We start from the raw sequence: 23,013 nt of genomic DNA, 5'->3' as shown, positions 1-23,013 counted from the left end.
ATTAAAAATCAATAGATGTTACCACAAAGTAACTGCCGAATCAATTAATGTATACTAGTAATAAATAATACATAATAATAAAAAGATGTGCACTAGCATGGCCTGTCCCCTCGGTCCTTGCCCAGGGGCGTCTCGAGGGGGCTATGGAATATGCCGCGCCCGGCCTCCGGCGGCCCGGGGGCCGCGGGGCCGGCTGCTCTGCGACGCCGCGGGGCCCCCGCGCCGCATGGGGCGGCGCTCCCCCGCCGGGGCCCCCGCGCTCGCCCCGGAGGACAAGCGCAGGGACCCGAGCGTCGGCGATGGGTAGAAAAAATTCGTATATATGCGGCGAACGGGCGCGACGCTTCGTGAGCGAGTTAGTGGCGGTATCTGTCGGCGATGCGGCGAACCAAGGGACGGGAATTTGACTTGAGATTTAAAAAACGGGAAAATTTATATTTTTTTTTAAGAAAAATATATTTTTTAAATTCTTTATTAAATAATACTTGATATTATAAGTACATAGGTAATGAATCAGAATAATCGGCGGGTATGTAGATGCAATATAATTAAGTGATACATAATGTGGTATAAGTAAAGATTGATTGTGGCGTTCTCTGACTACCCCGTTGGAAGCGTCGCGATAGTTAGTTAATAAGTTAGTTATACACAAAACGAGTTATTTGAAGGAAAAAACAGCTGATTAGGAATTAATAAAATATTAAATATTTTTAAGAAAATCGTATTTGTACATACACATTTTATAAAATGTTACGAAAAAATGGTTTCCTTCTTTAACTTATTTTGGGGAAACCTTAAAAAAATATTTTAGTAAATAATCACTAATATTTATTTTTACCCCCCTGGGGATCGAACCCGGGACCTTCAGCACGGTAGCAAAACGCGTTATCCACAAAAATGACATTTTTATCTCTCGTGCAAAATTGACATTTTTAGACATATCACATTTTGCCATGTAACCGACGATGTACAATTTTAATTCATCTTCAAACCCTCATCCACACCCCATGGTGCATAGGGTACTGCATCATATAAACGCAGTGTTATCTTGATGGTGTTAACACATGAAGGAAGGGTGATCAGCCCTTCGCTTCAGGGTAATATTGAATAAATATTAGAGTGAAAAAAAAAACACTTATATTTATTTGAAACCCCCCTGGGAGTTGAACCTGGGACCTCCAGCACGGTAGCCGAGCGTGCTGACCATTACACTACGGAGGCGGGCAATTTTACAATTAAACAGCTAATTGTAAATTCCACATTATTTATAGTTCATGCATTTTTTTATTATTCGTATAATAAAAGGATGTTGAGGTCGAGTTTCGTATTACGCTAACCCAGATAAGATTTCACGCGTGCTATCCACCGCGCTACGGAGGCTGACAAAACAATGAGCCGCAAGAGAGCGAGGACGGAAACAGGGCACATTAGGCGAGAACACACAATGGTCAGGAGGTATTATTATTTGTAATGGCGGCGTGGACAATGGAAGAGGAGAGACGTTCCGATCCGACAGTGCTGGCCCTCTAATTAGGTGCTAATTGAACACAAGGTCTCTGGTTCGAAAAACCATAAAGAAACGACAAGCCGAGATGACGTCGGCAAATAAAAATATTCCCCAACCCTTTTTCGCCCAGCTTCCCGAATGTTTATTTATATTATTTCTTTATTTAATATATTATATGTAGTTACATTTTTTTATACAATTATTATATATTTCCACTTAATACAATCTTATAATTTTAGTTGCGCTGAGCCTCTCCAAAAAAGAGACTGAGCTCTTATGCTTGAAGAGAGACTTTGTTCTTATTTTTGTTGTTGATAGTGACATGTTATACATTTCAAAGTATATATCGTAGTCGTACAGGAGAAAGTGACCAACTACCAAAATGTAAAATGTTCAGGAGGGCCATTTAAGTCACTTTTGCTTGGCAAGAAAACAAACATCAATGCAGTTAGTCATTTTTAAGAAGTCAATATATTATACTTTCAAGTTTAAAATCCTTTGGGATTTTTTTTCAAGGTAATATTGAGCTAGTAAGATATCAAATAGTCAATGATCACGCTTTTGTAAAAAATACACTTGGTCACTTTCTCCTGTATGACTACGATATATATATTACTGGGAAACATGTATTTTTATGCGGTGCGAAGGAGTTACCTTGTTTAAAAAATATTGTTTGCTCTGTATATGTTCGTACTGTTCGTTAAGCTTTTTTTTTGAGTTTTGTGTCTTCTACATTTTTTATTTCTAAAGGGAGGCAGGCTGTTGAAATTTTTTTATTCTGTAATTTTGTTGGCACTGTTTTGTGTTTCATTTGGGTATTTTATGTGAAATTATTTTCTGTTATTATTATCTTATTATTATCTTCGGGATATGTTTGTTATTATATTATATAGTATATTTTTAATACTGCGAGTTCAAATCCTGGATAAAAATATAAAAGCTTTTTACTTCGTGAAACCCTCAACAGATGGCAGTTCAATTGGCAAACAAAAGTATTTGTTGAAAAATAATAAATTAAAAATTAAAAACGATCGACTGCGAAATTGGCGTCGCGAGTTCGATTCCCACCGATTGCAAAATAAATTCGAGAAAGTTTTTTTTTGCTTGTTGTTTAAATACAGTATTTTAGAAAAATTCATGCCTCTATAAAAATACTGGCGAAAATTTTGTCACTAAAAAAATATTAGAGAAAAAAATGATCTCCTTAATAAAAAATTAATAAAATTTGTCCCTTTAAAAAAATATTTTAGTTAAATTTATACCTTTAATAAAATATTTTAATAAAAATATCGCTCTAAAAAAATTTTTTTCGAAAATTTTATCCCTCTAAAAAAATATTTTAGTAAAATTTATCCCTCCAAAAATTACATTTTCGTAAATTTTCATCGCAAAAAACTACAGCTCAACTTATAAACCCCGATTCATAAATTTCATCCTGGGCAGTATTCATTCCGGCTCGAGAATCCGCGGTGACAAAGGTGGAATAAAAGTTTATTATTATTATTGTTGGCAAGTTCGGGCACGGGCACCTGCCCGGTGAGTCACGGTGCCCGGTAATTGGCCTTCACTTTGACCGCAGAGCGACGCGACGCGTCACCCGGTGACAGACTGATAACCCGCCGTTTATTGTAATCACCTTCCCATTCGCGAGGGTTCGCCAAGTGCGAGGGCCTCTTATCAAAGGAGGATTCAAAACACGAATAATATACTTAATTTTAAGTCAAGAAACGACATCGAAGCCTATTCTCTACATGTAGCTAGTATTGCTATATTATTAATTATTAAAAAAATAATAATAAAAACACTTGTGTGTTTATATGAACTTAATGAGTTTATACATTTTTTTTGTTGGGCAAAGCACCCAAAATTGAGTTATACATTAGTTTTATTTAATTACACCCGACTTGTTTCGAAAGCTACAGATGTTTTCATCTACAGGTGAATAGTAAATAATCCGTTAGTAATTAATAAAGTTAATGGCGAATCAAATTATCAACTCATATGCAAACAGTGGAAAAACTTAATATTTTGTAAATTCATATTTCTGTGACGAAAACAATGTTTTAATCAAATTTTTTATTAATATCTCAACATAGACGAAGCAAAATATAGAAGTATGTGCAATTGAGGGGCTGACGGCCTGTCATTGGCTGGTTTAAGTAGTAAATTTATATACTGTGCAATATTCACCATTCTATATACGATTTACAATCACATTATTAGAATTTTGTATTTATCATTCCATTGAAAATATCTACTATGTGTTTATTTCCCTTAAGAATAGACCCCCTAAAGTGAAGAAAGTCACCCCCATTGTTTCCAACTTTTCCCTAAATGCGGACGATATTCAAAATACTACATAACGCTCATTCCTTTCAAGAACGTCATAAATCAAAAAACGAAAATTTTCAGTTGTGCATGTTTTCGGAATGCCCAGAAAATGTACTATATCCCATCAAAAGAGGCATATGTTTAGCTTAATATTTACCCGCTACATGGCAAAAAGTGTTGTTTTTGCATTTGAAGAAAAGGTATTGTTTTATTTTTTTAAATATACAATATTTTTTCAAGTGGAAAAAAAAACCTTCAGGTTTTACCTAAAAAGATGTGTTGCACAGAAAAAAGTTCAATAAGTGGCCTGATATTTATTTTTAATACGTTGTGTTATATTTTTAAACATTAAAAACGTTCTCCTAAAAAATCAAGTTTTTTGATTTATGACGTTCTTGAAAGGAGTTAGCGATAAGTGATTTAGTATAAAACTAAAATTTAAAACGTTATTAAAAAACCCCACACAAGAATGAAAAAACGAAGCAAAACTGCAATTTCAAACTCCTTGACATTTTTTTGGAAATCTACAGAAACACAAAGCGAAAAATAAATCGAGTTATGATTTCTTGAATGTTTTTCGCAGATACTTTGTGGCACATTTTATAAACTTTATAAAATAAAACAACTTTGTTTTAACCACTTTTTATGGGTACACTTTATCCAACCGGTTTCGACAAGAACCTTGTCATCATCAGGGTTTATGTACTAAATTCTAAAACATTGAAATACTCATAGTTAATTACCCTTTCCTTACCAAAAACTTCCACGCACTCCGTACACCAAATAAAAATTTTGATTTAAAAATATGATTTAAAAAACTCCTAAATGTTTTTTTTTTTACTGTGCATTGCGTAGCGATTACGTCAAATATCGAATTATGTTTTTCGGATTCCGAAAATTGAATTCGAAATGAAATAAAATAATTCAAAAATGCATTTCGATAAATTCAATAAATGCGCGTCTTCACAGTTTTAGAAACGATGGGGCGATCGTTGCACATACCAGCATAGCTCGGTACGTACATTATCATATACATACGTTTGTAATATGGGACACGTTACAATACGTTTGTATGGTACAAACGAGTGTGTGTGTGTGTGTGTTTGTGTGGGCGCATTCGCACCAACACAGGCGCGACTCCACAGCAGACAATGTCAAGGTCAAACGTCTAGGGCGAGACGCGGATTGATACACATACAAATAATAATAATACATACTATAGTAATAATAATAACAAACTTACAGTCCGCTTGTTCATGTTACGGTAACGTCTGGTCGCCGGTTAAACGTCGACCGGTGCAACAGGCTCGTAATTATTTCCGAATCGACTTTGGCGGGTTTCCGGTTAAACCTTACCGTCGACACGAGATAAGTTCACTCATCGTGGAAATATTTATTGTAAATTCCATGCGTTATTTATAAAGACTTGCATATGGCAAGAAGTGATAAAATTAAAAATAACAAAAACATGGCAAATATAATTGTATTTTTCCAAGTCATTTTTGTTAAGGCAGTTAGTTCATTAGCCATCATGACACAAATAATTTATGTATGAATTTTTAAATAAAACGCAGATTTTTAGAGTCTTCTAAGTTGTATTTTATTTATTTTTTAAAAAACACATAAAAATTAATATTGTGACAATTGATTCGCCTACTTATGGCATTTTCAAACGAATGTGAAGATTGAATGGACTGACGGTCCTTATGTAGCTATACAATTCTAGAAACAATTGTCACAATATTGATTTGTACGTGTTTTTTAATAAAATACAACTTACAATGATTAAAGAAAACACTTGTTTTTTACCACTTGAGTTTTATTATTGACTACATGTTTCGGAAGTTAAACTTCCATCATTTAGGTCTGTATAATAACTAAAATATAAAATATAAAATTGTTCTATAAATAAGGAGAGGGGAAAGTTAGGGGGAGGGGGTTAGTCAAGGGGCGGAATTTGAAAACAAAGGAAAAATGGAAAGCAAAGGTGAAGAATTTTGAAACAATATATTAATTAATAAATTATTATTAGAATTTAGTTTTTTTTGGATTTCTAAATTTTCAAGATAATTCATAATTTGGCCTTTACAGACCTGATGGAAGTTTAACTTCTGAAACATGTAGTCAATAATAAAACTCTAGTGGTAAAAAAACGAGTGTTTTCTTTAATCATTGTAACATGTCTTACCACAAAGTTAATGCCGAAACAATAAATAAAATACAACTTAGTAGACTCAAAAAAATCTGTGTATGATTTAAAAATTAGTACATAAATTAAAATGGAGTTCTACAAATTGAACGCCAAATCAATGATTATTTAGAAATAACATTTTATTGAGCTTATCAATAAATTGCTAACTACAGTATGTACTGTTGTTTATTTGCTCGTTGAATTTATTCATGATATAACACTTTTTTAATGGGAGTTGCATTTAATAATTACCTTTCTTATTATGTACAAGGTTCATAGATCATTTTTGTTTCTTCTAATTTAAAAAATAGATTAGGAAAGAGAGTAAGATAAGATGAAAAGATATAAAAAAGAGATGAAAAATAAGAAAGGCAAGAGAAAAAAGGAGATAAAGAGCACTCAGGACTCATTCTTCTTTGTATATATGAGAAATACATAACAATATAATATATAAATAAATTTCATAGGATTGTTATATAAATATATATTAAATAAAAATAGGAATCAAGTTGTGACAGAGTAGGCTCGATCCTAGAAACTCTGGCTCAGAGTAAGCACTTTTATTATAAGAACGAAGTACTATTGTTTCGGGAGGCGGATATCATCAATAAGCTATCAAAGACTTTTTCATACAAGATTACATTTTAAAATAAATGTTTAATCTAGTCGAGTTTTTAAAGAGAAAAAAAAATCTCAAGAGATCATATACTGTGACATCATATACGGACATTCTAGATCATAGAGAGAGAGAACCCTTATCCGCACCTCAATGGTGCATAGGGCACTGCATCATATACACGCAGTGTTATCTTGATCGTTAGCACATGAAGGAAAAAAATGTGATCGATTAGCCCTCCGCTTCAGGTACCAGTCCAGGGTAATATTGAATAAATATTAAAGTGAAAAAATCACTTAAATTTTTTTGACCCCCCCAGGAATCGAACCCGGGACCTCCAGAACGGTAAGATAACTTCTAGATCATACATAGAGTAAATATTTTTTGGACTCAATTCAAAGACGCTAGACATTGTTGCACTTCTTTGTGGCCATGTTTATCACTAAAATAAATAAATAAAAAGAAATGTCAGTCACTGGAAGAGGCAAACAACAGGAGCGGAAAGTTGTCACATTCGCTAATTAGCTCTTAGACGAGATGACAACTTTTCATAATATACAAAGGAGACTTACTTATCGGCTGCCTTGCCAAATTGGAGAGCATCCAGTATTATTTATTTTCTCATCTCCCATCTACGCAAAAGTGTGACAGAATCACGAACCAGTAAAATAAACAAACATTTTTTTTTATTGTAATTGACAATGAAATTTTCGAAGGGCAAAATCGGACACATTATTTTTTTTACTATATTTTTACATCACATTACTTTTTCAGTGACAATTGGGATAAATTCGTTGATTTTTCTCGGTTTATATTTCTCACCAGCTTCAGTTTTCATGTCAAATTGTCAAACAAATACAAGTTATAAGAATTAAAAAAGTTTGATTAAACAATTAATACCTATTTTTATGATTGATGAGTTCGTGTATTTGGGTAGTATGTTTTCTAGGGATGGAAAGATTAATAAAGACATAGAAAGGAGAGTGAATGCTGGGAACAAAGTGAATGGTGCACTGAAATCAGTTATAGCAAATAAAAACCTATCAGCGGAAGCTAAACTGGCAATGCACAACGGAGTCCTGGTTCCAACTCTAATGTATGGAAGTGAAACATGGAGTTGGCAAAAGAAGGATGAAAGTAGACTGAATGCAGTCGAAATGCGATCTCTCAGAAGAATGTGTAACAAAACGATGTATGATAGATGTGCGAATAGTGAAATAAGGAAGGAATGCAAAGCTGAGATAAGCATTATCGATAAAATTAAGAAAGGTGTGTTGAGATGGTTTGGACATGTAGAACGAATGAGTGAGGAAAGAACGGTAAAACAAATTTATGAGGCGAATGTAATTGGGAAAAGAAGCAGAGGAAGACCGAGAAAAACATGGCACGATCAGGTATGCCAAATACTTGAAAGTGGTCAGGTTAGGAGTCGTAACAATCGGCGGGTATGTATGAGGAGATGCATGAACGTGGAAGAGGCGAAGAATGTTTGCAAGGACAGAGTGGTGTGGCGCTCTATTCTCTCTGCCTACCCCTGCGGGGAAGCGGCGTGATGGTTAGTTAGTTAGTTAGTTAGTTAGTTACCTATTTTTAATAATGAGACGCTTAGACTAAGTATTTTTGTAAATCATAAAAACACAAATATTTCTCTTTTTAAATTGAAAAAAAAACTTGATAAATTATTTTAAACTCCTAATTCAATTCAATCGCTCGTCAAGCAGCAAAATAATCTTATTTTTTTATTATCATCATTAAGACAGTACGGCTGTCCAAACTTAAAACACAGTAAGGGACATTTTTTTGTAGTACGTTTTTCTTTGCATTTTTGGACTAGTAGAATCTACTTAGTCCAAAAATGCAAAAAAACGTACTACAAAAAAATGTCCCTTACTGTGTTTTGGGTTTGGACAGCTGAGTACTGTACATAAAAATTCGTTTTCTTTCAGCTAAAAGCTTATAAGTATGTGTATAATATTTTTTCCCGCGATATTTATAAATTTTATTTATTTATTCGGCAGTCACTTTGTGGTAGTATCTATCCATTTTATTAAGTTTTGAAAATGACTTTCAACAAATGACGTTGTTGAAAGGAGTGAGCGATGTGTTTCCATGCATTCCGCGTCATTTTCAAACACGGTGTTAGAAAATGATGCGGAATGCATTGAAACATGTGTCACAAGGTTAAAACCTTTTCCACTCTGACCATTTATTCTCATAACTGATCAAACAAATGCGACGTTTTTCTACCATTAAAATAAATATTTAGGTTCCCTAATTTTGGGACACTCTGTCTGGCAATTCTTATGACCATGTTAATTAACATGAACTGTATTTGTCTGAAATACTTTTTGGTAGAATATACTCGGGTGATAGAGAAATCAGTGATTAAAGTTATACCTGCGCCGGGCCAGACATTGTGGCCCACGGAGCTGCCTACTTGAATCATACGGGCCAGAATGTCTGGCCTACAGAGTGGTAAAAGTAAAAAACCAAGTAAAACTTAAATAAAACGTTGATATTTTTAAAATATCAATATTTAATTTGATATATATTTAATGTGAGGATAGTTGCAGTCGATGGGCTTCACATAGGAAATGATTGCTTCCATCATATGACCGACCAGTTAATTTGATTTCTCGCGTCGGGAAATTTAACGATCTGAAGGGAATTTTTATATTACAAATCGTACATGTTGGCGCGGAGCGCGGACACTAAAATTCCCAACACATTTGAACACAAAATCTAAAAACGACACGTCGTTTTCGCTTTTTTACGACACTTTTAGTACGTTGTTGTTATAAAAATAACAAATGTATTTGTATATATGTATACATACGCGGTGGATGAAAATTTATTTGCCTTTTTTATTTATAAATTATATCGTTTTTCTGCATTTATATCTTATAATAAAAAAAAATTAAATAAGTAATATAATAACTTTAAAGCAGAAGTGAGGGATAAAAGTAGAATGAATGCAGTTGAAATGCGATCTCTCGGACAATGTGTAGCAAAACGATGTATGATAGATGTTCAAATGATGAATCAAAGGCTGAGATAAGCAATATCGATAAAATAAAGAAAGGCGTGTTGAGATGGTTTGGGCATGTGAATCCAATGCGTGAAGAAAGAACAGTAAAACGAATTTATAAAGGAAATTTAGTTGGTAATATAAGCAGAGAAAGGCTGAAGAAAACTTGGCATGATCAAGTATTTCAAATACTTGAAAGTGGTCAGGCGGAAAGAGTCTAGAGAATAAACGGCGGGTATGAATTAGGAGATCCATGAATGCGGAGACTGTTTGAAAAGACAGATGAGTGTGGCGTTCTATTATCTCTGTCTACCGTAGGTGTAATAGTTGGCTAGTTAGTTTTTATACGTAAATGTAAAATTAAAGCTGAAGAAACGATGGGTTATGGGACACCATGTAGCCCAATAAACAGAGCCAATACATCTTATTTGATTAATTATCTCTTTACGAGGTCTGATAAACCTGTAAAACCAGGAATATAAATGAGCCATAAACCGAGTGCAAGCGACAGCTAACTGCAGGATGGGAAATACACTAAAATGCAACGACTTTATTTAGAAGCCGTCAATTACAAGCGTCATAATATACGAGCGTCCAGAAACAAAGACAGCAACGTCCGCTCACTTGCGTTTTTGGTCATCTTAAATTTAAGATTTAGTATTCTGGGCTTGTTTATCTGCGCAGTAACTTACACTCCTCTCTGATGGAAGCCATGTTTTAAAGTTCTTCGTACGACACTTGACCTTCCTACACTTTTAGCTGCATTTATACCCTTTAATCTATAATTGAAACACTTTAACAGTCAAGTTATAAACTGAAAAAAAAAAGAAAATCATGTTTTCAGGCGTTTCCCAGTAAGTAAAAATAATTCAGGACACGGATCTTGCTTACATGAAACTACAAGGGTTTCTGCTAAATAAAAGCTTTCTCAATTCAGCATAGATGGCTGTTGTGAACTAATATGTACTGTGTCGTGAGATTAATGATATATCTGGGACAGTGGCGTGCACAGAGAATTAAATAGGGTAGGCAGTAGAGGTAGATAGTAAGGTAAGATGGGTAACACTTACTAGGATAAGCATTAGAGGTAGTAGGTAGTAAGGTAAGCTGGTACTACTTAGTAAGGAAGGGTAGGTACTGGTTGCGTTTTTATGTCACGCGGGTAAGTTAGGATAGGCACTGCTTTTCTGCCTATATGGAATGCACGCCCCTGCATTACATACCATAGTTCTTTCTTGGTATAATGTTAGTTACAAGGTAGTCGGTGAATAGTCGAGGTGGCCAAGAAGAATGAAAGCAGAGTGAATGCCGTTGAAATGCGTTCCCTCATACGAATGTGCGGAAAATCATTGTATGACAGAATTCAAAATGAAAATATTAGAAAGGAATGTAGGGCTGAACTAGGGATAAAATTGAAAATATTTAGAAAAGTTATTTTCGGTGGTATGGACATGTAAAGCGAATGGATAACGAGAGAATGGATTAAGAAAGTATATTTGGCCAGTGTGAACAGAACGAGGACAGCCAAAAAACGACCAGATCAATCAGAACCTAAAATCTGGTCGTGTCAAAAGTCACCGGAGATCATGTATGACTAGATGTTTGGATGTAAAGGAAGTCAGGACAAACGAGTGTGGCGTTCCAACCTCTCAGCCCACCCCTACAGTGAAACTGCGTGACGGTAGAAGTAATATTTTTGTAACGATTATTTGTATTTTTTGACCTAAGAAACCTATAAATAAATATGAATGGCGTGCGTTCCACATAAGCACATACGCGGTGTGTGCTTCTATGGACTTATACTCTACTTTAGTTGAAAATTATATGAAAAACTGTAATGGTAAAAATGTACGTTTCACTATAAAAATAAACATAAAATTATAGCGACAAAACATGCATCATTAGTTTTAAGTATCAAATGAATGAACTCGAATCACGCTGTTTTTCCTACTCCCAGTCTGATTAACCCCGCCTTCCCGGTGTTGTGTACCGTGTACACATTGCTTCTAATATCCATCAATATTTTTAATTAATGTTATACTAAGTAAATACCACTATTTCTTAAAATCTACTGTGACACGTGTTTCGATGCATTCCGCATCATTTTCAAACACCGTATGTGAAGCTAATTCTAAATTTTAGAGTTGGGTCCTTGGGACGTTGAAGGTTGAAGAGGGGGTAGTAGCAGCTGTTTCTGATTTTTATTTATAATTTTTTTTATAATTTTTTTTATTTCTTATCAGTGGGAACATAGACAATAGAGGCTTTAGTAAATGTCTTATTGTTGATTATGGGTTTATTGGTATGTTTATTGTTTGTTAGATTTTAAGAAATAGTGGTATTTACTAAGTAAAACATTAATTAAAAATGGATAGATTTTACCACGAAGTGACTGCCGAATCAATTAATGAACTCCATCAATACCTCTATAAATATAATAAATACAAGGCTAACATTTTAGGTGTTCCTCCATAACACATTTACGCATTAATTTAAAAAATAATATTTATTATAATCAGAATTTGTCGGGTATATCGGAGGTATTTTGTGAGTATCGGAAACAAATTCGCGTATATAAAGCGCGTGAACAGTGTACGGGAACCGCGACACTATTCGAATCTCATTCTTGCATACTTGCACTTTGCAATCGTGAGGAGCTCAAAGCTCAATGTTTTCTGGCTAGCGGCAGTAGCTTTTGGGCTTCCGACAAGGGTGGACCTATGCTTGTTCCGTGAGCGTTGCCAGATGGTTTTTTAATGTTTTCAGCAAATAAATCTAAATGATTATAATTCTTGACTTCATTTATAATTAATTAAGGGGATTAGCTATGAATGTCCGTATTTTTCCGATTTAAAATCGCTAATTATTTTTTATTAGTAGTGACTACCCAACACCGGAACGCGCGTTTTTATTTTAGCACCGGAAGGGAAAGGTTAAAAACTCTACGCGCGTCACTGCTCGATATTACCGTTTTATATTGTGAATAATTTCCTATACTAAAATTCGCTATCAGTGTTCTGGGTTTCTGGGTTACCCCTGCGATAGCGCACAATGCATCGATTGTTTACGAAGCGATATCATATGTCAATCATTTGATTTATTGCAATTTCTTAATAAAAATAAATGGTAATACATGCACACACGCTGCTATCTCTTCAATGGTATACTGGGAAATATATGACAGAGCGATGACGATTTTTATTACATTTGACAGTGTGTCACGAAGAGACAAGGCCACGCGACAATTCATTTGTGAAGTGCTTCTCAAAAAAGAGTAATGTTACAAAACTGAGACACTTCCAAACTTCTCACAGACGAATGTATGTATTTAAAAATAAATCATATAAACTTGTCCGCCCCCGTAATTTAATTGTTGGCATATTTGGCTACCGCGCTGAAGGTCCTGGGTTCGATTCCCTGAGAGGTCGAAATAAATCTTTTTTTATATTTATAGTGATTTATCACACGAAAATTGATTTTATATCACAGGGTGGATAAGGACCAGAAGACGTGAGGAAACAGTAACTTGAGTTATGCATTTTCCAAAAACTATAATATCACTACGTTTCTCTTTTGATGACGTACAAATACTTGATTTTTTTAAAAATTATGATTCATTTCTAGTAATATGTTCATGAAACTTTTTATTTGACACTATTTTATCCTTAAAGTATTTGGATAATTTATCGTTTAAAAATGTATATACATACCATATGAAGATCAGCATATTTAATTTTAGCATTTTTTTATAGATAACCAGTAAACTTTATAATATTGAATTGTTGGGTAATATACCCAAAATAAAACAAGGTTTGTTGGATTGAATTCTACATTTATTTATGTATACGTTAATACGTGACGCGTTTCGTCTTCTTAGGACATTATCAAACACCGGTGTGTTTGATAATGTCCTTAAAAGACGAAACGCGTCACGTATTAACATATACATAAATAATTGTAGAATTCAATCCAAGAAACCTTGTTTAATTTGGGATATATTACCGTACAATTCAATATAGAATTCTACCAACTGTGCAGTTACAATAAATAATTTATAAAACCACATCAGTAACTCAAAAATGCGAGTTAGAGTTTTTTGCCAGTACGCTCACGATATAATGTATATATTTTTCTTACACATTGTCAAAATCGAGTCAAGTACGAATGAAGGAATGGCAAATAGAATAAAGAGAAGTAGATTCCTGGAAGGCAGGTGCTATTGGCGTCCTTCCGAGAAGGGAAGCGGAAAGTGGGTGACCTCACCGCTCCACTATTCGGGCTTTCTCCGGCGGCGACGAGGAAAACTTAATTCAATAAGCTAAAAACAACCTTGCTTTTCCGCGAATCCCACCGTTGGATTGGGGCTGGAAAGGCAAGAGATGCTAACTTAGATTTTTTGTTACTTTTTACAATTTACTCAATTGAGCAATCATTTGGGAGAATTCAGACATGGGCTCTCGAGTTTTTTGTCCTCATACTCGTAATATCTATTTTCGCCTTCGTAAAATTTATAGTATAAGTAATAAAAAATACATACATAGGTTTTTACACACTAAAATAAGATATTCGCTCACTTCAAGAACGTCATAAATCAAAAATCGTCAATTTTGAAATGTGCATGTTTTTGAAATGCCCAGAAAATGTACCATATCCCAGCAAAAGAGGCATATTTAAAACTTAATATTTACCAGCTACATGGCAGAAAGTGTTATTTTTGCATTTTGAAGAAAAGGTATTGTTGAATTATTTTTTTTGAAAATACTAAATATTTTTCGAATGCAGAAAAAACATTCAGGTTTTACCTTAAAAGATCTGTTGCACAATACAAAGTTCAATAAGTGGCGTGATATTTACTTTTAATACATTTTTAAACGTTAAAAACGATCTCATGAAAAAGCAAGTTTTTGATATATCGTAGTCATACAGGAGAAAGTGACCGAGTGCATTTTTTACAAAAACGTGATCATAAACTATTTGATATCTTACTAGCTTAATATTGCCCTGAAAAAAATCCCAATGGATTTTAAACTTGGAAGTATAATATATTGATTTGTTAACCCTTTCCGGTCCACCAAAACTTTAAAAAAAATTAGGAAGACAGTTACATTCCAATTTGAAAAAAAAATCTTTTGTAATCTGCTCCACATACTGTTGTAATAGATACGAGTGACAAAAATGTAAGCTTGGAATTTAAATAAATAATACTAATGATGAAAAAAATGTCGAATAACATCCGACATGTGACCTAAGAGCAAAAAATCGATGTCGAATGAGATTCGACATTGGACCAGTAAGGGTTAAAAATAACTAACTGCATTGATGTTTATTTTGTTGCCAAGCAAAAGTGACTTAAATGGCCCTCCCGAACATTTTACGTTTTGTTAGTTGGTCACTTTCTCCTGTACGACTACGATATGTGCGACGTTGTTGAAAGGAGTGAGACTCACCTATAAGCCAGCGGCTGCGGCGCGTAGGGCTGCATGTGCTGCGGCTGGTGGTGGGCGGCGAGGCGCAGCGGGTGCTGGTGCAGGGCGGGCGGCGGCGGGTAGACGGGCGCGCCCGCCGCCGGGCTCAGCGGTGCCGCCTTGCCGGACACCGCGTACCCGCCGCCCAGCCCGGGTCCGTGCTCGCCACCCTGACCGCCCCTAAGAACAGAACGACTAATTAATTTATTTGTAACATTTTGAGTGTGTTCAAATACGCGTTCATAAATCTGGATTATATCCCCTGCGAACAGAACAACAAATTTAATAATTTACAACATTTTGAGTGTGTTCAAATACATATTCACAAATCTGGATTATTTCCAAATATAGGAGTATTTTTCATATTATTTTTTGACATATTATTTGAGATGTCAAAAAATAATAAGAAAGCAATTGATTACCCCCATTGAATTTCAATATTTATGATACTGTTGACAGTTGATACCTGTTGAGTTTTTTTTGTAATTCAAGCGAGTGTTTTTGCCTAGAATTTTCACTCATGAATTACATGAAATTATAGTAACTTTAAGAACATAAGTAGTAATTCCATCCACGAGCATAAAAGTTAAAAAGTTGAAACCTGAGTAGGGTCATGATAAGCGGTGTTGCATAAGCCGTAGCTAGATTTCAGGGTCACTCGGACGTTAGATAATATATTTTAAAAAAAGTGATTCAAGTACTATGTTTCGATTTTAAACAATATATATAGAAGTTCCAAGAATTTGAGTAGTGTGTTTGTCAATCATGGGTAGAATTAGTGAAAATGAAAATGTTTCGCCTTGTTATGGCATTTTCAAACGAATGTCATGACATAACAAGGCGAAACAGTTGTCATAAATTAATATTTTATGCGTTTTTCAACAATAAAATACAGTTTAGTAGACTCAAAAAATCAGTGTTTGATTTACACATTTAATATATAATTTAATTATTACACAATATGCAACAAAGAATACGTCCAGTTTCAGCCTATGCTCATGTAAATCAAATTAATCATAACATTTCATTTAGTCGCACGAAGATGGCGCAAAAAGTCATCTCGCGTGACAGGCGATCGTGCCTGACGGCATTATAATCTCATCTACGCGATAAGGACGGCGTATTATTATTAATAATAATACTAGCGGCACACCGGCGCGACCTCGTATGCTAATCGGGTGCATTGATCTCGGGTCACAGCGGAGGGAGGCCGGTAGGAAGTGTGGACACTGATCAGCATTCACGAGCGCGACTCGCGACTCGCGACTCGCGACACCGGGATTTTTCAACATGACGCAACAGTGCCTCAACTCAAAGATCGCCAAACAGGTGTGTGCTGAAATGGCAAATTGCGACATCGTTGATGCGTTAACTGCGAATTACTCTCATTTGTTGCAAGTTACGTGTCGTCATTTCGATCGGTGTTCATTGATTCGTCCCGGTCGTTGAGACTCGATCGTATGGCACATTTTCTACACATCTCAACATAGATGAAGAAGAATATGGAATTTTTTATTCAAGTCGTGAATAGTAAATAAAGTACATCTTTTCGATTGAAGGATTAATACAAAATTGTAGTAGTATAATTGTCAATCATGTGTATGAATATTACACAGTTTATAAAATGATAAACTTAAAACAACCAATGACAAGTGTACAGACTTCGATATTCTTCATCATCTTTCTTGAGATCTCAATAAAAAATATTGATTAAAGGATTGTTTTCATCACAGAATTATGAATTTACAAAATATTCCGTTTTCCACTGATTGCCTATGAATTCATAATTTAGCCATTTGTAATTTAAGTTTTTCTTAGTAAATACAACAATTTCTTAAATTCTATTGTGACACGTGTTTCTATGCATTCCGCATCATTTTCAAACACTAATGCGGATTGCATCGAAACACACGAGAATCTAGGCGTTCCAAAATATTTAGTAGTGTGGTTGTGAATCATGGGTAGAATAGGTGAATGTTGCACGTGTGTACAGTGACCGGTTAACCAGCCTATGATAGATCACAAGCCTTGTAAATTACCCAGACTTCCATATTATTCTTCATCTATGATGTCAGAGATGTGAAAATAACTCCAAAGTGGAGATAATCCAGATTTGTGAACAAGTATTTGGACACACTCAATATGTTGCAGATTTGCTCACAATGTGTGGACGAGTTCCTTGAACTGGCCGGCGGTATGCGATCGTTTGTTTTAGGAATCATGTTGTCTTTTAGCATGTTGCTTATCGGCATTTTATGTTATGTTATATTTTATGCTAACGTTCCGACGAAGAGACAGATACGAATGCTCGTATGTTAATATTTGACTAAAAAGAAAAGAATATATAAGAAAGGAATGAAATGCTGAGCAACGAATAGCTGAAAAAATTAAGAAGAGATCTTTAAGGTGGTATGGACATGTGGAGCGAATGGATAAAGAGAGAATGACTAAGAAAATATATGTGGCGAATGTGAGCGGGAGAACAGAACGAGAACAGGCGAAGAAGACTTGGCACGATCAGAACTTAAAAAGTGGTGTCTAGATGTATGGATGTAAAAAGAGGCGAGGAATGATGTCAGGACAGATGAGTTTGACGTTCCATCCTCTCTGCCTACCCCTGAGGTGAAACGGCGTGATGGCAGTAGTAAATGAATGAAGAAAAACCACTAAATGTTGGAAACACAATGTGAAGTAAATAAACCATTTAAAAATGAGAGAATCGCGTCCAAAATAAATTGTACAAGGTTGAAAGGAGTCCAAGAATAAGTATACTGCGAGGTATAACAAAATGTGTAATAGTATAATGAATATACATGTATGTGCATGGGTATTGTTATCTAGAACGGATAGAGGTCACGCGTCGAGTTGACTCAACGTAGCTAATATCTCACGATTATATTTCCAATATAAAAGTCCGCGACACTTGGAGTCCAGCGCAAACATCACAAGACTCGAGTACTATCGAGTAGTCGAGTGTGTGGAATGCCACACGCGTGTTGTAATATTATTACCGTGATAGTACATAGACACAATACATGCACGATAACATCTAGCAACGCCAAAACATACGAGTATACATATATAATGATGCCTATAGTACTTCTATGAGACTGGTTTTGGTTTTGGGCCATGATTCGGCACGAACGCGTCAACGATCCAACATATAACGAAACAGTCGTACTCCTGGAGAAGAGTGGCAATTTTCTGAGCAAATTTAACTTTTTAATTATATGACATCATATTTTAAAGATAATACAGTGTCAGCTCACTAATCCGAATGTAAATCGTGCAGTGGGGCGTTCGGATTACTGAGTGTTGAGAGAGAAAAAAGTAAATTTCGGTTTATGAAAATGCTCTTTATTATATATTTTATTTGGGTAATGAATGAATAGTTATAAAAAATAACATTTTTATTTGAGATTGAAAAAAAATGATATTTTCTATTGAACCAACGAACTTAACTGGTGTTCAAGGGCTGAGGCGTCGTCCTAATGCAATGCGATGATGATTACGATTACCCTAGCAAGTTCTCACGAATTAAAATCGCACGAATCCGCGATTAAACATACATATCTCGAATAGGTGTCCTAATTGGCATTCGCGCGACGAATTAGGACACTTAGTCGAGATCTGTATGTTTAATCGCGGATTCATACGAGTAAAATTCGCAAGACCTTGCGATGGTGGCGTAATCGCGTGTTATTAGGACGATGCCTAAATCATACGTTCGGCTCAAAACCATCAATTTCTCGATGTTTTGGACGACTTTTTCAGCCCTGTTAAAAAAAATGCTTAGCAAGAGCAGATCTGTCAGGAAGCCTAGATGCTTCTGTATCAGATCTGGGCATGCGGTAGGACAGCTTTCAAGCCCTGTCTTCAAGGCTTCAGAAGGTAGATTTTTTAAACTGGCATTAACGTCTCGCCGTCATCGGAGCCGCAAAATCACGGATCGCAGCACGTTTCGGATTACAGAGCTGGCACTGTATATTCCGATAACAATTTCCTATTTTGAGAAGCCGCTTCGACGCGCTTACCAGGTTCGGCGGTACAGCTGTAGTAATGTGACCTGACCGATCCGCGCGAACAGTTTCCCACTCCGATCACCTGATGTGTGTACATGGGTAGGCGGCTATAATAGACTTGTATCGAGTATCGAGTGCGCGCGGTGAGGTCATCGCCACCGAGAAAACCCGCAATCGCTGATCCGCTATTATTAATTATATTTATTAGCGGACATTTTTCTCTTCCGAGAGACGAAGGTCGCTCAGACGGAAACTATTGGTGTTGCGTAATATGGCACCTCGTATTCGTATCGATGCCAATAACAAACCGTGGCTAAAGTGTGCAAGCCGCGAGTGAGTTATTCAATAATTACACGTGTTTATAAATGAGCGAGCAAAAACGTCCACCAGACGCTGATGGCAAAAAGCACACTGGATTTATTAAGATATATCGAAGATGTCGCAATTTTTTCTTCTGTGGACCCAATCTTGTAGATTGATTTGCAGCAACAAATGATACCTCCTTCGCCATTCCGTTATATCATGCGCCAGCCTCTTCAGCTCCTCATACGTTGAACAGCCCATATCCTCGTGCAAGGGGCAAAGATATTCGCAATTTATAAAGTAATAAGAACATTTATATTATCCACTGACACTTCGTGATGGAATTGCATTTTTAATTTATTATTAGATTAAAACCAATATTTTTAGCTTTTCCACTTTTTTATTTGACCAGCGACCGGGTTTCGTCGTTACCGACATCATCAGACTGGTTTGATGCAATTTATAAAGTAATAAGAACATTTATATTATTCGCAATTTATAAAGTAATAAGAACATTTATATTATCCACTGACACTTCGTGATGGAATTGCATTTTTAATTTATTATTAGATTAAAACCAATATTTTTAGCTTTCCACTTTTTTATTTGACCAGCGACCGGGTTTCGTCGTTACCGACATCATCAGACTGGTTTGATGCAATTTATAAAGTAATAAGAACATTTATATTATTCGCAATTTATAAAGTAATAAGAACATTTATATTATCCACTGACACTTCGTGATGGAATTGCATTTTTAATTTATTATTAGATTAAAACCAATATTTTTAGCTTTCCACTTTTTTATTTGACCAGCGACAAAATAAAAAAAAATAAAAAAAGTGAAAAAGCTAAAAATATTGGTTTTAATCTAATAATAAAGTAATAAGAACAATTTATTTGACTGCAAACCAGTATAAGATTGGATAAGACATGGATTTTGACTAACACGAGTCGTTTAATCGCTACCGGGGAACATTCAGAACAAAACGTCCGTTGCAGGTTTTAAGAACTCGCAATTCAATTATCTAGCTCTACTGCAATCATTATTAGGTGCTGTATGCATTATTAGGTGTTTATGAAATTTCGTGTGGAGATTGTGATAGAAAATATATTGGCCAAACTGCGAGAAATTTAAAGATTAGAATTAAAGAACATCAAAGCGGTCTTGTTAGTAATTATTTTTCGGAATTTGCAAATCATATAATAGATACTAATCACTCATTTCACTCCCATAAATTAAAATTATTACACCTTGTTCCATATAAAGGCCAAATTATGAATTATCTTGAAAATTTAGAAATACAAAAAAACCTGAATTCTAATAATAATTTATTAAATAATATATTGTTTCAAAATTCTTCGCCATTGCTTTCAATTTTTCCTTTGTTTTCAAACTCCGTTCCTTGACTAACCCCTTCCCCTTACTTTCCCCCTATCCTTATTTATAGAACAATTTTATATTTTATATTTTAGTTATTATACAGACCTGAATGATGGAAGTTTAGCTTCTGAAACATGTAGTCTATAATTAAACTCAAGTGGTAAAAAACGAAGTGTTTTCTTTAATTATTGTAACATGTCTTACCACAAAGTTAATGCCGAAACAATAAATAAAATTAAAATCATGGTTAATTTGCATATTGAGATGTTTTAGTGTTATCAGCGTGTGCATTCTGCGCAGTCTTCCCATGTTCTAGAACCGGTTGCTGGAGTTACGTGTGAATGGAATCATATCTCGACACGAAGCGCGCCATTTTGTTTCCCGCGTTATTGTCTGAAAAAGAGTTGCGCAACTAGTTTCCATTCCGCATTGTGTTCCCGCGATGGCGCACTACAATGGGCGAGTAGATGTACCGGTAGATACTCGCTCATTATCACCGCGCTCCAAACGCCGAACAATCGCCCGATAAAAAGGTGAAATAATGACGGCAAAATGAAGGTGACAAGTTTAATGGAGGACTCGCCAGTCTTCGGGCAGAAAACTATTAATACGTTCAGTCGTTTCTTAATTGCAATTAGAAGCTCTATACATCTCGATGATTACTATCCAGACTCTTTGAAAATACCATTTTATTCATTTAAATTGCAGTAGAGCTAGATAATTGAATTGCGAGTTCTTAAAACCTGCAACGGACGTTTTGTTCTGAATGTTCCCCGGTAGCGATTAAACGACTCGTGTTAGTCAAAATCCATGTCTTATCCAATCTTATACTGGTTTGCAGTCAAATAAATTGTTCTTATTACTTTATTATTAGATTAAAACCAATATTTTTAGCTTTTTCACTTTTTTTTTTTTTTTTTATTTTGTCGCTGGTCAAATAAAAAAGTGGAAAGCTAAAAATATTGGTTTTAATCTAATAATAAATTAAAAATGCAATTCCATCACGAAGTGTCAGTGGATAATATAAATGTTCTTATTACTTTATAAATTGCGAATAATATAAATGTTCTTATTACTTTATAAATTGCATCAAACCAGTCTGATGATGTCGGTAACGACGAAACCCGGTCGCTGGTCAAATAAAAAAGTGGAAAGCTAAAAATATTGGTTTTAATAATGTCAACAATGCCTTTAATATACAAAATAGACATCGTTTAGTTTAGATTAGCATTGCGGAAGAAACCATTTGCTTAGAAACTGGTAGACGTTGCAATCAAGTTATAATAAGATATAAGTATACGCTGGTTTTATACCAAAAAAATTTTTTTTAAAGTCGTATTAGCCATAATTATTTATAAAAGCAGACCAGGATCATTTTGGATAGATTTGTTCCATTGGAAATGGCCAATTTACACATTTGTAACGGCAATGTAGGACAGGAAGGAAGAAGTGTTGACCTGTTGACCTACACAATTAAAACATGTTCATCTCAAACATTCGATGCGTAATAAATGTGAGTTTAAGATGTATTTTTGCACGTTTGATCATTTTTTTTGCATATTTTTTTTCCTAAAGTGCATCCAGAATTCGCAAAATGGATACGAGAGTACATACTTGATAAATGGATTCAATTTGTGATAGTAGTTTGTAAAATACTAAAGCCATTAGCGGGCAGCTCTGTTTCAGCATGAATGGTGCGGAAATACCCGGACTTGCTCACTTTATTTGAGAGCTGAAAGCCCCCACATTGTAATCCAGCCGGTTCGATTAACGTCATAATACAACTCGATTCTGCAATAAACACGCTTCTTCTTCTTCTGTTAGTGACATGTCAGGTCCCCCTGACGTCGGCATCACTTGAGAGTAATTGTCCTTATCTCGGGCAGCTCCAAACAGCATCTCGACGGTACTGATCCCCGTCTAATCTCGTATATTCCATGCAATTTTTTTAAACAGTAAACACCGCCACAACTAAATTCACAACATTTTGAGTGTGTCCAAGTACTTGTTCACAAAATCTGGATTATTATTGTTATTAAAAAGCTTCTTTTCATCACACCAATAGATGTCTCTAGTGAAGTTCTAGTGATTCAAGAACAATGTGTCAAAATTGGTTCATATATTATGTATAGAACTTCCAAGAATTTGAGTAGTGTGGTTGTCAAT

General features: G+C 35.1%; 1 protein-coding gene across 5 annotated transcripts in view; it reads right to left on the bottom strand.

The window, feature by feature from the left end:
• The window catches only part of Smr (nuclear receptor corepressor smrter), a 301,764-nt gene that overhangs the window by 36,494 nt on the left and 242,257 nt on the right, over positions 1 to 23,013 (bottom strand). For all 5 annotated transcript variants that reach the window (XM_088268009.1, XM_088268010.1, XM_088268007.1 and 2 more), the window contains one exon: positions 15,121 to 15,318. In XM_088268009.1, coding sequence (XP_088124135.1) covers positions 15,121 to 15,318 — 198 coding nt within the window. The remainder of the gene's footprint in view (positions 1 to 15,120; positions 15,319 to 23,013) is intronic.

This window comes from Brachycentrus maculatus, unplaced genomic scaffold (genome assembly GCF_059751285.1).
Source record: "Brachycentrus maculatus isolate JH-2025_06_01 unplaced genomic scaffold, ASM5975128v1 h1tg000310l, whole genome shotgun sequence".
NCBI lineage: Eukaryota > Metazoa > Arthropoda > Insecta > Trichoptera > Brachycentridae > Brachycentrus > Brachycentrus maculatus.
This window is presented reverse-complemented; position numbering and strand designations above follow the sequence as displayed.